Source organism: Vicia villosa, linkage group LG4 (assembly GCF_029867415.1).
Source record: "Vicia villosa cultivar HV-30 ecotype Madison, WI linkage group LG4, Vvil1.0, whole genome shotgun sequence".
Lineage (NCBI taxonomy): Eukaryota > Viridiplantae > Streptophyta > Magnoliopsida > Fabales > Fabaceae > Vicia > Vicia villosa.
In genome coordinates, this window is record NC_081183.1 from 33,875,235 (window position 1) to 33,891,906 (window position 16,672).

The 16,672-nt window shown below is 37.3% G+C and overlaps 1 protein-coding gene across 1 annotated transcript; it reads left to right on the plus strand.

Moving 5' to 3' along the window:
* Window positions 1-688: 688 nt before the first annotated feature.
* On the plus strand, window positions 689-14,120 carry LOC131597016 (uncharacterized). The gene is made up of 2 exons (XM_058869738.1): window positions 689-1,018; window positions 13,893-14,120. The coding sequence occupies exons 1-2, from the start codon at window positions 689-691 to the stop codon at window positions 14,118-14,120; spliced, it is 558 nt and encodes a 185-aa protein (XP_058725721.1).
* The last annotated feature ends 2,552 nt before the right edge of the window (window positions 14,121-16,672 follow it).

Consider the following 16,672-nt stretch of genomic DNA (forward strand, 5'->3'; position numbering starts at 1 on the left):
TTTATTCCGAAATGGAAGTGGGACAACGTATCTGTGGATTTTGTTTCCGGTTTTCCGAGGACTGTTAAGAATTGTGAAGCTATTTGGGTTATTGTGGATAGACTGATGAAGTCTGCTCACTTTATTCTGATGCGAATGGATTATCCTGTGGAGAAATTAGCTCAGTTGTATATTGAGAATATTGTGAGTCTACATGGTATTCCTTCGAGTATCGTGTCAGATAGAGATCCAAGGTTTACATCGAGATTCTGGGAAGGTTTGCAGAAGGCGTTGGGTACCCAAGTTAAGGTTGAGTTCTGCTTATCATTCGCAGACTGATGGTCAAATAGAAAGGATGATTCAATCGTTAGAAGATCTGTTGTATGCTTATGTATTGGAAAAAGGCGGTGCTTGGGATAGTTATTTGTCGTTGATTGAATTTACATACAACAATAGTTACCATTCAAGTATTGGTATGGCTCTGTTTGAAGCTTTGTATGGTAGAAGGTGTAGGAAACCATTATGTTGGTATGAATATGGTGAGAGTGTGGTAATTGGATCAGAGATTGTTCAAGAAACTACAGAGAAGATTAAGATGATTCATGAGAAGATGAAGGCTTCTCAGAGTCGTCAGAAGAGCTACCATGACAAGAGGCGGAGAACACTTGAGTTCCAAGGGGGAGATCATGTGTTTCTGAGAGTTACTCCTATGACTGGCGTTGGTCAAGCCATGAAGTCAAAGAAGTTGACGTCGCATTTTATTGGTTCGTTTGAGATTACAGAAAGAGTAGGAGAAGTGGCCTATCGTATTGCTTTACCACCGACACTTGCAAATTTACATGACGTATTTCATGTGTCTCAATTGAGGAAATATGTTGCGGATCCGTCTAATTTGATTCAAGTAGATGATGTGCAGGTAAAGGATAATCTGAAAATCGAGACATTACCTATGAAGATCAAAGATCGAAAGTTGAAGCAATTATGTGGTAAAGAAATAGCTTTGGTCCGAGTAGTTTGGGGAGGAGCAGCAGGTGGGAATGTTACTCGGGAACTGGAGAGTCAGATGAAGGACTCCTACCCGAAAGTTAGAGAACAGAAGAGATACATGAAAGAGGAGAAGAAGAGGAAGAAGAAGACATTCAAGAGCTCCGATCAAAGGTAAGGGGGGACTCTTCGGGTTAGTGATTATTATACAATCAAGGGTAGTAGAACTTATTAGGGTTGTTGTTGATTTCAATTGAATGTGTTGGGGTCTTGGGTAGAATTGTTCATGGAAATTAATCCCTAAATTGATTAGAATTGGAGAAATTGATGCAATGATGCGTTTATAATTGTTGTGTTACGTATATGTATGATTCATATGATTTTTGGGTGATTTTCTGTGGTTTTGAAAGTTGGAATTTGAAGGATAGAAAAACACTTAGAAAGGGGGGGTTTGAATAAGTGTAGCTTTAAAAACTTGACAGATAAAAATAAATTGCACAGTTATTTTTATCCTGGTTCGTTGTTAACTAAACTACTCCAGTCCACCCCCGCAGAGATGATTTACCTCAACTGAGGATTTAATCCACTAATCGCACGGATTACAATGGTTTTCCACTTAGTCAGCAACTAAGTCTTCTAGAGTCTTCTGATCACACACTGATCACTCCAGGAACAACTGCTTAGATACCCTCTAAGACTTTTCTAGAGTATACTGATCCACACGATCACTCTAGTTACAACCTGCTTAGATAACCTCTAAGACTTCCTAGAGTATTCTGATCCACACGATCACTCTAGTTCCTTACAACTTAATGTAATCAATTCTAAGAGTATTACAAATGCTTCTTAAAAGCGATAATCACAAACTGTGATATTTCTCTTAATCGTTTAAGCTTAATCTCACTAATATATTACAACAGCAATGTAGTGAGCTTTGATGAAGATGAAGATTCTGAGTTTTGATTTGAACAGCGTTTCAGCAAGTTAATATGAGTTGTTTTGGTGCAGAATCGTTAACCTTGCTTCTCATCAGAACTTCATATTTATAGGCGTTGGAGAAGATGACCGTTGAGTGCATTTAATGCTTTGCGTGTTCCGTACAGCATCGCATTTAATGTTATACGCTTTTGTCAACTACCTCGAGCCTTGTTCACGCTGTGTCTACTGACGTAGCCTTTAATAGCTTTTAACGTTCCTTTTGTCAGTCAGCGTAGCTTGCCACTTGTACTTCCTTCTGATCTGATGTTTGTGAATACAACGTTTGAATATTATCAGAGTCAAACAGCTTGGTGCAAAGCATCTTCTGATCTTCTGACCTTGAAGTGCTTCTGAGCGTGATACCATCAGAACTTCAGTGCTTCTGTTCTCTTGTTCTTCTGATGCTTCCATAGACCCATGTTCTGATTCTGCTTCGACCATCTTCTGATGTCTTGCCAGACCATGTTCTGATGTTGCATGCTGAACCCTTTGAGACAAAGCTTCTGAGCGCTGAATTATGCGTACTCTTTATATATATATTTCCTGAAAGGGAAATTGCATTGGATTAGAGTACCATATTATCTTTAAGCAAAATTCATATTATTGTTATCATCAAAACTAAGATAATTGATCAGAACAAATCTTGTTCTAACAATCTCCCCCTTTTTGATGATGACAAAAACATATATAAATGATATGAATTTGCGATCAGAAAGAACAGACGGCAAAAGACAAATTACACAGCTATAGCATAAGCATATGAATATGTCTCCCCCTGAGATTAACAATCTCCCCCTGAGATAAATAATCTCCCCCTGAAATAGATACTCGAAGAACTTTAATAAAAGACTTCCCTGATTATTTCGGTAGAGACGATCATATAAGCTTCTGTCTTTAGAGAATTCATAGCTTCTGACTTCTGCTTCCATAGGACAGCTTCAGAACTAGAATTTCTTTAGATCCCTAGAACACTCACAGCTTCTGATTCCTGCTTCCATCTAGGACAGCTTCAGAACTTGAATTTCTTTGATCTTCTGAACATTCACAGCTTCTGATTTCTGCTTCCATCTAGGACAGCTTCAGAACTTGAGTTTTCTGGATCTTTAGAGCATTCACAGCTTCTGATTTCTGCTTCCCTCGGATAGCTTCAGAGCTTGAATTTCTACCAACCTCACTTCATGCTAGATTTGTATCAGAACATTGTTGAATGTACCAGAGCATCATCAGAGCATCTCTACATCCTGAAATGTTACAGAACAAAAACTAAACGACAAAAGTCAACATGAACGAGTCAGAACATAAAATGTATATTAGAACACATGATATGTATCAGAGCCATATAGGCTGAAATAATGTATCAGAGCAAATAGAATTTTGTCAGAACAAATAGACAAATATGGAAATATGGATCAAATTCTATTATCAGTGCTTCTGATTCATTCTTCTTTCTTGCTTCTGATTTCTGAAGCTTGACAGCACTCAGCTTGCTTCAGTTTCCATGGTTTTGCTTCTTGTGTTTGCTTTGAAGATTCTCTTCACTTCTTTATACCTGCAAAACACTTAAACCATATAGAACTTGCAGTTCTTGTTAGTAAGAGCAACTGATTAAATCAAATCATTTATCACATATTTCTCCCCCTTTTTGTCATATCATCAAAAAAGCAAAAAAGATTCAGAGACAAACAAAACGAAACACACGGAGGAAGAAGATGATTTCATTGAAGTTCAAACAGCAGGTACAGAAGTACATGAAGATAAGTAAGATTAGATGCACAAAGACAGATGCAAAAAAAAAAACCAACACAGACTCAATCTAAGATGGCCCTAGTCTTGACAAGATCTTGGTCAGCATCTCTTGAATCTTATTGTTGTGTCCTTCTTGCCTCACCATGAAAGCGCTATACTCAGCATTGAGTGAGCTTTGCTCATCCTGTCTCTTCTGAATTTCTTCCAGAGTCCTTGCAAGACGAGAAGATTCATCAGAAGAAGCTTCACCGCTTTCAACCACAGGAATAACAACTTGATCTGTAGCTTCCATGGATAGATCATTTGCAGGGATTTCCTCAACAGGATCTGATTCAGCAACATGATCTTCAGCATCTGCTTCTTGCATAGAAGCATCTCCATATTCTGCAGCAGGAATTTCCGAGTCTCCATTCTCAAGTGCCTGAAGAATGGCAGCTAGATTCCTGGGAGCAGAAGGACCTTCAACTACTGGTGGGTCAACAACTTCTGGAATGACCAAGCTTGGGTCTTCCTTAGACGGGTTTTCCCTCAGATAGTCAAAAAGAGTCTTGAAGTCTCCTAGCAGAACAGGATATTGAGGTATCCAGACCACAATCTCCCTGCAAGGATTGGCTTCCAATGCAGCAGCGAGTCTTGCTACTTCCAATTCATCCACAAAGGGCTTCTCCTCAGCAGCAACGCAATTTCTGAGAGGATGGTAGTATATACCATTATCTTCCTCCAGAAGGTAACCAGGGTAACCAGGGGCAGCAGCCACTAGTCTTTTCTGTACTCCCATTGCTTCTACTTGAAAATCCTTGCGAAATCTTCTCCAGAGATTTCTTGTAGAAACATCATCCAGACCATTTAGAAATGCATCCTTCAGAAGGTCTAGACTGCTAATCACCTCATGTCTGAAAAGTTCCAGGTAGGTATAGGGTTCAGGTTCAGGCGGATTGAAGGTGAATTTGTAGTCAGGGTAGAGAAGACAGTAAGGTTTGGATTTTCTGGTAGGTAAGGGATGGGATATAGAAGGTGGAGGTACGGTGGATGAGGAAGAAGGGATATCTGAGAGAATGATTGATGAGGATGGAATATCATAAATGATAGATTGAGACGAGGATGGAGTGTTTGTAAAGGGAATTGGCGAGAAAGATTTATCAGAAGGAGTTGGGGGAAGAATACTTAAAGGTGTGGGGTTTAGAATGGGAGAGGAGAAGGATGATGGAGAAGGATTTGGTAAGGTGAAGTTTACTTTTGGTTCAGAGGGAGGTGATTGGGGAGAAGGTTTAGGGACAGAAGGAGGTGGAGTAAAAACCTTTCTGGAGATTTGTACAGAAGAAGAAGATCTTGTTCTGCGAAAGGAATCTCTGATCCTTTTATCTCTTCGTTCTTCAGAGTCCACCTTGTCAGGATCATAGGTGACCCTCAACTTCTTGGCTTTCTCAGCCTCATCTTCTTGGGCTTTTCTTTTTAGCCTAGCCTTTAGTTCCTTCTGATCCTTCTTCAGAAGATCAGCCTTGGACGGAAGTAATCTGCCACGGATCCAAGCAGGATCAATATCTGATTGCTTCCTAACACAATCTTCCAGGTAAGACTTGACAACCTGATGCAGTTCTTCTTGAAACAGGGAGGCAAAACCTTCAGCAACAACTCTTCTTGAGAGAATGTCAGGAAAACTTTGGCACACAGAAGGTACATTTTTAATGAGTTCTAATCTGAACAGATCCACACCATTAAAAATGGGACCTTGAACTACTCCAAGCAAATGGGATGCATTGAGTTTTCTGATGGAGTCCAGCACTTTGCTTTCAGTAAGAATGTCTGAGATCATTCTTCCAAACGGAATAGTCGTTCTTGAAAGATGAGGGTACTTCGCCCTTTCCTCTTCTCTTGACTCAAGGATTGAAGTCTTCAGATTCTCAAACAGAACGTGAGAGATGTTGATCTCAGTCTTTTTGCCAATGCAGAAAAGAGTGTGCTTGTGATCTGGACTGATGTAAGAAGAGGAGAGCATCCTTTTTCTGTGGTGAAGAGAACCCAGAATAATCTCAGCCCATACTCTATAAAATGGCCTCAAGGTGCCTGTGTTATTAGAGTCAATCCCAGAAGACTTAGAGATTTGTTTTTCAACTATTGACCAATCAACAGATGTATGTCGAAAACCAGACCAACCTTCTTCATCATTCAGATTGTATAGCTTCCTGATCAGTTTTTCAGAGATAACCACTTCATGCCCTAGCACGAATGAAATGATGGCCGTTGGGGTAACCGTTGCATGTACCCAGAAATCCTTCACAAGATCAGGATAAATTGGACCAACCAATCTATTGAGATACTTGGACCATCCTTGCTCAAGGATTCTTGCATCACACTTAAAGCCATTCGCTTTAAGATTGTTGAAGTCCACAGCAGTTTCACATAAAACCTCCAAGTCCTTCGTGGGTATCAAGCAAGTTTTCAAAGGAGCATATTCATAATTTCGTAGAAGGATTTGTGAAGAAGTAAGTCTTTCTTTTGAGGAAGATGAACAGGAGGAAGAGTTCATGATGATAATGCTTTGAGATCAAATCAGAAAACTAGGGTTTGAAGAGAAATGCAACGAAGTGAATGCACAAAAGAGGGAGAAAGAGAGAAAAAGAGGGAATGAAGATGAAGCGGGTTATTCAAAAGATTTAAAAAGAAATCATTATGCATTTAATGAGAAATGACATTAGGAGAGAGAACACAGTAAATGAAATGATTTAATACAGTTACCTAGGTCGGCGTCTTTTCAACTGCACGCTTTGTACTAACCGTACAGACACGTGTTCACCATAAGATAATAGATGACAGCTGTAAATTTCAGAATAGACTTTACGCCTTCAGATTCAGATCACTGCTTCTGATCTGATCAAGTTTCTCTTTAGGAAACACTCCTTCTGAAGTGTGCTGATATAAATCTGAATGATCTTCTGATCCATTACTTCTGATATACACAGCTTCTGGAGGTTCACTTCTTTGCTCTGCAGCTTCTGATGCGACAAAATTGTATCTGCAGAAATTCTTAAGCTGCTTTGTTTCATCAGAAACAAGTTTATCATCAACCCAGATATTTATTGATTCGTCCACAATCAATGTTTCAATATTGTATATTCTGTAGCATTTAGAGCATTCAGAATAATTAAGAACGAAACATTATTGCTATAGAACAAACAAAACAGATGGTTCCAGGACTAATAAACTTTCTTTTCTGATCTCCTACGAACATAGTTTCATCAACAGATTTAAGAACCAGAGCTTGGAAGACAATCCTTCTTCCCTTCAAGTGTTGAGACCAACTTGAGTCCAGGTGACATGACATGTTGATTTTTATCTTCTTTGTCGCCAAGAGAATCTGCAAAAGAAATAGTCTTTTTCTTTGGTACCCACATTTTCTTGGGTCCTTTCTTGTTAGATTTTCTCAAGTTCTGATTGAACTTAGGTTTAACATTGTAAGCAATAGGAGGAACAGCATGATAATTTTTAATGTGAGTTTCATGATATTTCCTAGGTTGTGTCACATGCTTCTTAGTGTGTGTTATGTGAAAACTTTGAGCATGTGAAGTGTGCCTAATATCATGGGAGTGGCCATACTTGAACTGATCATACAATGGCTTGTATGTGAATTTCATTTCATCAACAGGTTCAAGTTTGTATGGGGTTTCACCCTCAAAACCAATGCCGACTCTTTTGTTTCCAGACACAGCATATATCATAGAAGCTAGCTGACTTCTGCCAATACTTCTAGATAAGAACTTCCTGAAACTTAAATCATATTCTTTCAGAATATGGTTTAGACTAGGAGTGGATTTTTCTGAATCAGAAGGAGATCCAACATTATTGGATAATTTTAAAAGTTTTTCTTTTAGTTCAGAATTCTCCAACTCAAGCTTCTTTGTTTCAAATTCAAATAGCTTTTTCAGCTTCTTGTATTTGAGACTGATCTGAGACTTGAGTTCCAGAAGTTCAGTTAGACCGGAAACTAACTCATCTCTAGTAAGTTCAGAAAATACCTCTTCAGAATCTGATTCTGATGTAGATTCTGATCCGTCATCTTCTGTCGCCATTAGCGCACAGTTAGCCTGCTCATCTTCAGAGTCTGAATCATCTTCTGACTCATCCCAGGTTGCCATAAGACCTTTCTTCTTATGAAACTTCTTCTTGGGATTTTCCTTCTGAAGATTTGGACATTCATTCTTGAAGTGTCCAGGCTCATTGCATTCATAGCACATGACCTTCTTCTTGTCAAATCTTCTGTCATCAGAAGATTCTCCACGTTCAAATTTCTTTGAACTTCTGAAGCCTCTGAACTTCCTTTGCTTGGTCTTCCAAAGTTGATTTAGCCTTCTGGAGATCAAGGACAGTTCATCTTCTTCTTCAGATTCTGATTCTTCAGGATCTTCTTCTCTAGCCTGAAAAGCGTTAGTGCATTTCTTGATATTGGATTTTAATGCAATAGACTTACCTTTCTTTTGAGGCTCATTTGCGTCCAGCTCTATTTCATGACTTCTCAAGGCACTGATGAGCTCTTCCAGAGAAACTTCATTCAGATTCTTTGCAATCTTGAATGCAGTCACCATAGGACCCCATCTTCTGGGTAAGCTTCTGATGATCTTCTTTACGTGATCAGCCTTGGTGTATCCCTTGTCAAGAACTCTCAATCCAGCAGTAAGAGTTTGAAATCTTGAAAACATCTTTTCAATGTCTTCATCATCCTCCATCTTGAAGGCTTCATACTTCTGGATTAAAGCTAGAGCTTTAGTCTCCTTGACTTGAGCATTTCCTTCATGAGTCATTTTCAAGGACTCATATATGTCATAGGCCGTTTCCCTGTTAGATATCTTCTCATACTCAGCATGAGAGATAGCATTCAGCAAAACAGTTCTGCATTTATGATGATTCCTGAAAAGCTTTTTCTGATCATCATTCATTTCTTGCCTTGTCAGCTTTACGCCTCTGGCATTTACTGGATGTTTGTAACCATCCATCAGAAGATCCCATAGATCACCATCTAGACCAAGAAAGTAACTTTCCAGTTTATCTTTCCAGTATTCAAAGTTTTCACCATCAAATACCGGCGGTCTAGTATAACCATTGTTACCGTTGTATTGCTCAGCAGAGCCAGATGTAGATGCAGGTGTAGACTTTTCACTTTCATCAACCATCTTTTACTGAAGCGTTTTTCTCTTCCTGAATCTTTTCTAAACACGGTTAAGTGCTTGCACCTTAGAACCGGTGCTCTGATGCCAATTGAAGGATAGAAAAACACTTAGAAAGGGGGGGTTTGAATAAGTGTAGCTTTAAAAACTTGACAGATAAAAATAAATTGCACAGTTATTTTTATCCTGGTTCGTTGTTAACTAAACTACTCCAGTCCACCCCCGCAGAGATGATTTACCTCAACTGAGGATTTAATCCACTAATCGCACGGATTACAATGGTTTTCCACTTAGTCAGCAACTAAGTCTTCCAGAGTCTTCTGATCACACACTGATCACTCCAGGAACAACTGCTTAGATACCCTCTAAGACTTTTCTAGAGTATACTGATCCACACGATCACTCTAGTTACAACCTGCTTAGATAACCTCTAAGACTTCCTAGAGTATTCTGATCCACACGATCACTCTAGTTCCTTACAACTTAATGTAATCAATTCTAAGAGTATTACAAATGCTTCTTAAAAGCGATAATCACAAACTGTGATATTTCTCTTAATCGTTTAAGCTTAATCTCACTAATATATTACAACAGCAATGTAGTGAGCTTTGATGAAGATGAAGATTCTGAGTTTTGATTTGAACAGCGTTTCAGCAAGTTAATATGAGTTGTTTTGGTGCAGAATCGTTAACCTTGCTTCTCATCAGAACTTCATATTTATAGGCGTTGGAGAAGATGACCGTTGAGTGCATTTAATGCTTTGCGTGTTCCGTACAGCATCGCATTTAATGTTATACGCTTTTGTCAACTACCTCGAGCCTTGTTCACGCTGTGTCTACTGACGTAGCCTTTAATAGCTTTTAACGTTCCTTTTGTCAGTCAGCGTAGCTTGCCACTTGTACTTCCTTCTGATCCGATGTTTGTGAATACAACGTTTGAATATCATCAGAGTCAAACAGCTTGGTGCAAAGCATCTTCTGATCTTCTGACCTTGAAGTGCTTCTGAGCGTGATACCATCAGAACTTCAGTGCTTCTGTTCTCTTGTTCTTCTGATGCTTCCATAGACCCATGTTCTGATTCTGCTTCGACCATCTTCTGATGTCTTGCCAGACCATGTTCTGATGTTGCATGCTGAACCCTTTGAGACAAAGCTTCTGAGCGCTGAATTATGCGTACTCTTTATATATATATTTCCTGAAAGGGAAATTGCATTGGATTAGAGTACCATATTATCTTTAAGCAAAATTCATATTATTGTTATCATCAAAACTAAGATAATTGATCAGAACAAATCTTGTTCTAACAGAATTTTGGGTAAAAGGGGTGAATTTTGTAGCAGCAGGAAGTTGCAGAATTTTTGATTCTGGGTGCAGGGTAACGGGTTACCCAATTATACTAACCGGTAACCCAGTCAAACAGAGGCGTAGAAAGTAAAATTTTGAATGGGGTAATGGGTTACCCAGTTATGGGAACCGGTTATCAGAGAAACAGTAGCTTAAAAATCTAAATTTTGAACAGGGTAATGGGTTACCCAATTATAGTAACCGGTTACCACTGAAACATTTTGAAAAATTGTTTTATTTTAAAAATCTGTAAACTTTTGATTCGAGCGTCTGATTTATGTGTCGTTTTAGGCGTTGTGAAGCTGATTAAGAGCTTTATATGATGAATTGATGAAATGGGCAGTGGCCCGATTTTATTTTAAATCTTGATTTAATTTAAACGACAAACCGTAACATTATGTACATATATGTGTGAATGTAGAAATGTGTTGTATGGTGATGAACTTATCCTGATGTCTATTGTGAATTGGATGATATTTAACATGGTTATGTGTGATATACTTGAATGATTTCTAAAACATGTGCATGCTTATTGGTGATGAAACGGTGAGTTGTAATGAGACGATGTGAGGCATCAGATCGGTGATGTTATAAGTATGTCATATGTATGCATTCATTCATACGTATTTGGTGATGGATCCCGGTGATGTTGTGGATCAAATGGTGGGCATCTTTCCCATTGTGCGGAATTTGTGTCGGTTGGGCTGTATCTTGGAGATGAATAGATCAATCGGGTGAGTTTAGCCCATGTATGGTACCACATGCATATTGTCAGTTCATTCATGTGCATGAGGATATGGTGTGACTGAATAATGTGCGTTATACTCGGTACTGTATTTTTTTTGGTATGGTGATTTGACTAACTGTTGGAAAATCTGAATGCATGTTTGATTGGGTGAATGATGATGCTATGACGTTTTATTACTTATGACTGCATAATACTTGTTAATTTCGAATGAGACTCACCCTTACATGTCGATATTTTTCAGATTAAGGAGTAGCGGCTTATTGCTCGGTGAGGATGGCTTATAGAGCTCATCCAGTAGTTTGGTGTCGTGTCAATCATGCTCTGATAGCGTAACACTGGAGAACGATTTAGTTTAGAGTTTAATTATGTACTATAGTTCATGGTTTCGGTTTTGTTCTATTACTATGTTTTTGGTGATGTGCATTTTCCGCTGTGTTAAAACATGATGTTATTTATTGACAATCGTTTCTAATAATGCATGACAGTTGACACATGTTTGGTTTAAACTAATTGTGACACTCTTGGTAAAAACATGATGTTATTTATTGACAATCGTTTCTAATAATGCATGACAGTTGACACATGTACTAGGATATTTTGATGTACTTAATTGAGTTTACTCTTGCTTGTTCAAAAGCTCTAATTTTAAACACAAATTTAATCAACTAAATGTTGAGTGTTCCTTGAGAGACTGGGTGAAGGTCAGAAGCTTGATAAGATAGTGGTTGCGGTCATTATGGAAATCCTCTTAGATGACCGAGTGAAGGCCAAAATTCTAAAGGGGTCAATGAGTGTTATATCTCTTGAGTCAGATCACTGAACATGTCATTGTTGGTTAGTCACGAGCGATTTCTTGTGCAGGTGTTTGTCACAGGGGTTGCCTGTGCAAGGTTGTTAGTCACCGGCTGTTGCCCGTGTATTGTAGTTAGTCACTCGCGGTAGCTTGTGCAAGGTTAGTGATCAGTGAGTTTTGATGCACATTCCTCTATTTTTATACTTATGCATTTTCATACTTTACTTTGTTTATTTTTCTATTTTATAATGTTTTTATATTTGAGTTTATTTTTATTGTTATTTAATTTTCTCACTTTATTTTCAGTATTAGTAGTCTACACTAAAATGATCATAACTGGAGCTACCAGAATCTGAATGACGCGTTCTATTAATCGCTGGAAAAATAAGAGAAAGAGCTATGAATTTTGTGTTGGAGTCAAGGGCGGATTCGGAGTTCATCGTTTCCATAATTTCATTTGAAGTTGCAGCATTAGTTTTATTTTAGTTTTGGGTCATTTGTTATGGGTCTGGGTTATGTTTTCGACCCTGTTGGGTTGTAAACAGAATTCCTTGTTTTTCGTACACATAGGTCTGGCCGCACACGATTCATTCCCATTTTTTACTATTCACGAAAATACTTTGGAATCTTTTCTACGATCATGTAATGGAGAACTAATTCCATAAGGCAATTTTTGCTGGTTACGGTTTCCAATACTTTGAGGTATTTAATCTTTAATCCAATTTCTTCTCCCTTTCAATATTAATTTATATGTCTTGTTTGCTTAATTCAAGTTGTATAGAATATTATTGATTTATACCGATTGATTGATGTTCCTTTACCTTTATCGTATTTTATCGTTGGTTAATTGTTAAACTGCGTAAGTTAGAATCACGTTTTCTTAATTCGTGATTACGCTGATCTGTTTGCTTAATTCAGAAAATAGGAATGAAATCTTATAATATCAAGTTCGCTTGTTATTTAGTGTTGTAATCGGTAAGGAAATAAAATCCACTTAGGGGATTGATGTTTTATAAACCAGTGATAAGTTGGTACCCGAACAAGTAGAGTTGTCGTTTCAGCTTATTTCATAATCACTTTTGTTAATCACTTAATTACATATTTTTTATTAAATCGATCTTAAACCAGACCCCCCTAAATCGATTTTAAGTTGGTTAGTGATAATCAAGAATCCTTGTGAGAACGATATTCGAGTTGTCGTTACCGCTAAACTATCGTTTTACAAAATACTCGTTTTTTATCCGTGTGCCACAACGGACCAAATTAGCGCCGTTGGCGGGGATTATTGTCGTTATTAATTAATATTAGAGTCATAGGTTTAGTGTTCTCGCGTTTAGGCCCTTGTTTCCTCACGATTTTGGCCAATTCGCGTTTAGAGTCGAAAAATGGGTTTTTGGAAAATTTGTGTTTTGATTTTGGCCCTGGTTTCCTCTTTTTTCTATTTTTAATTAATTTTTTTACTGTTTTTGGAGTTTCAAAAAAATTCCCAAAATTCTTATTTTTCTTCAGTAGATTAAATTGGTGTTTTTGTATTTTTCTGAATTTATTTTAATTATATCTCTTATTGCATTTTGTTTCTCCCTATTTGGGAAATAGTTGGTATTGATGTGTTTGTTGATAACATGGCTGAACAAAGAACTTTGAGATAGTTGGTTATCCTTGATGCGAACTATAATGGTTTATGTATTAAGTATCCCGCAACTGATGCACCTTTTGAGTTAAAATCTGGTTTGAAACATTTGTTGCCTAGGTTTAATGGTTTTGCAGGTGAGGATCCGCATAAGCATCTGAACGAATTTCAGGTTATGTGCTCTGCTCCTTCTGAACCTTCACTAGAGGATATTGTCAAACAAATGGCTGCAAATAATCTCTAGTTTCAACAACAAATAGAATCTACTCTCAAACTTTGCAAACACAGATTGAACAGTTTGCCTCTTTGATAAATGCCATGCTGCAAGCTCAAAACTCAAACCAACGACCCATGGGAGAACATTTTGTTTTTCAAATAGAGTGGATTTCTGAAATTGTTGATGATACTTGTACTGATTTGCTTGCATATGATTTTCCATCATTGTCTAATTTTGATGATGTTTACTCATGTTCTGATTGTACAGACACTAACATTTGTGTTGTATGTGTTGAGATTGATGCTGCCTTGCAGGGTGACATATTTACTACAAGTGAAGTTGTTATCGATGAATCTGTTTATGCAGCTGATACTCTTGACATCCCGGCTGCCCCAAGCACTCCTTCCATTGAGCAGCCACCTTCCCCCGAGCTGAAGCAACTTCTTGGAAATTTGAAATACGCTTATTTAGAGAGTAATGAAAAACACCCAGTTGTAATTTCTTCTAACCTTGATATTGATCAAGAAAATGAACTTTTGTAGGTTTTAAAGAAGCATAAGAAGGCGATTGGATGGAATTTGGCCGATATTCCCGATATTAGCTCGTCCATGATTTTGCATAGGGTCTCAATTGAAGGCGAAGATGAAACAAAAGTAATGAGGTAGCCCCTCAATATTTTGATCTCTGATGTTGTGGACAAGAAGATCAAATGTCCATTCAACACTTTTACTTATCGAAGATTCTTCTTTGATCCTGGAATAAAATGCGAAGGCATTAATAAAAATTTCAAGTTCAATGGACATTATCCAAAGCTACTCCATGAGAGACCTGCTTTGGAAGAAGAGAATGTAGAAGATATCTCTTTGGAAAAGGCTGCTTATGTCATCACTTATCCATATTGACTATTCGGGTGTGTTATTTCCTTTTTCTCACTCTTATTGAATAGTTATGTCCTTTCATTGAGGACAATGCTTGTTGTAAGTGTGGGGGACGAAATCATTTATTTTCTTTGCTTTTGTTCTTTGTTTTGTGTTCAGTTCTTTTAAAATATATATATATATATATATATATATATATATATATATGCTGTATCTTTGAAAGTTTTAGGCTATAGATTAATCTAAGGTTAGTTGTGGAGACTTGGGAAAAGTTCACAAGATCAGTATCGTCTTAACACCGTAAGTCTCCTGAATATGGAAATCATTTTGAATACTTGCTATGACATAGCTTTGAATTCTTATTCTCTAATAGCTCTTGAGTAGTTTATCTTTGCATTCGACACCATCTCACATGCGCTCTACGTAAGCAAGCTGATGAAAATAAGTGAGTGATCCAAGTTTTATTTGAAAAAAGAAAAGAAAAGGGAATGCACCTTCTAAGTTGGATGACTCTCAACCGATCACTTAACCCAACGGTTGTGGAACCTACACAAAAAAATGATAATAAGACCCGTTGTTAGTTGGTTCAGAGGTTTCTGGTGCTAAACTTGGTAGGGCGGATAACGGTCTGACCCCCTGCAACTACAATTGGGGAATAAAAGGGGTATACCACTTAGGTACCAGAACCTCATGCAAAAAGGATCAGAGTCACTAACCAGTAGCCTTACTATGAGTGTATAGAGATAACGGGCTTAATGTGATTGCGCCAGAATGAAAAAGAGAAAAAAATGAGGGATGAGTAAGTTAGGATTTGGCATAATAACATGATTCGAAATAGTTTGTGTGCTCAGGAGGCTTATGTCTGCACAATTGTGGATTAGTGTTCCTACAATATCCTTAGTGTGCAATATTAGTACCTATCGATGCAATCTTAACCGAAGAAGAGTTTGTAGCTTGAAATGAGTAACTGATGTTGTGTGTTTCTTTGTTTTGAATTGTTATTTTGCTCGGAGTGCAAAAGTTCAAGTGTGGGGGAATTTGATCAGTGCATTTTGATGCACATTCCCCTATGTTTATACTTATGCATTTTCATACTTTACTTTGTTTATTTTTTTATTTTAATTTTTTTTATATTTGATTTATTTTTATTGTTATTTAATTTTCGCACTTTATTTTCAGCATTAGTAGTCTGCACTAAAATGATCATAACTGGAGCTAAGAGAATCTGATTGACGTGTTCTAATAATCGCCGGAAAGATAATAGAAAGAGCTACAACTTTTGTGTTGGATTCAAGGGAAAATTCAGAGTTCATCTTTTCCATAATTTTGTTTGAAGTTGCAGCATTAGTTTTATTTTAGATTTGGGTCATTTGTTATGGGTCTGGTTTATGTTTCTGACCCTATTGGGTTGTAAACGGAATTCCTTGTTTTCTATATACCTAAGTTGGTCGTACACGATTCATTTACGTTTTTTAATATTCAAAAAAATACTTTGGAAGCTTTTGTACGATCATGTAATGGAGAACTAATTCCATAAGGAAATTTCTGCTGGTTACGGTTTCCAATACTTTGAGGTTTTTAATCTTTAATCCAATTTCTTCTCCCTTTCGATATTAATCTATATGTCTTGTTTACTTAATTCGAGTTGTATAGAATATTATTGATTTTTACCGATTGATTGATGTTTCTTTACCTTTATCGTATTATATCGTTGCTTAATTGTTAAACTGCATAAGTTAAAATCACATTTGCTTAATTCGTGATTGCGCTGATCTGTTTGCTTAATACAGAAAATAGGAATGAAATCTTATAATATCAAGTTTGCTTGTTATTTGGTGTTGTAATCGGTAAGGGAATAGAATCCGCTTAGGGGATTGATGTTTTATAAACCAGTGATTAGTTAGTACCCAAACTAGTAGAATTGTCGTTTTAGCTTATTTTATAATCACTTAATTTCAATTTTTTATTAAATCGATCCTAAACCAAACCCCCTAAATCGATTTTAAGTTGGTTAGTAATAATCAAGAATCCTTGTGAGAACGATATTCGAGTTGTCGTTATCGCTAAACTACCGTTTTACAAAATACTCATTTTTGATCCATGTGTGACAGCGGATCAGTTAGTTACTGGTGGTTGTCCGTGCAAGTGTAATCAGTTTGGTTAAAATGGATTAAGACCTTGAGTTCAAGGAGAAATCACCTCGAAAGGGTGGACTG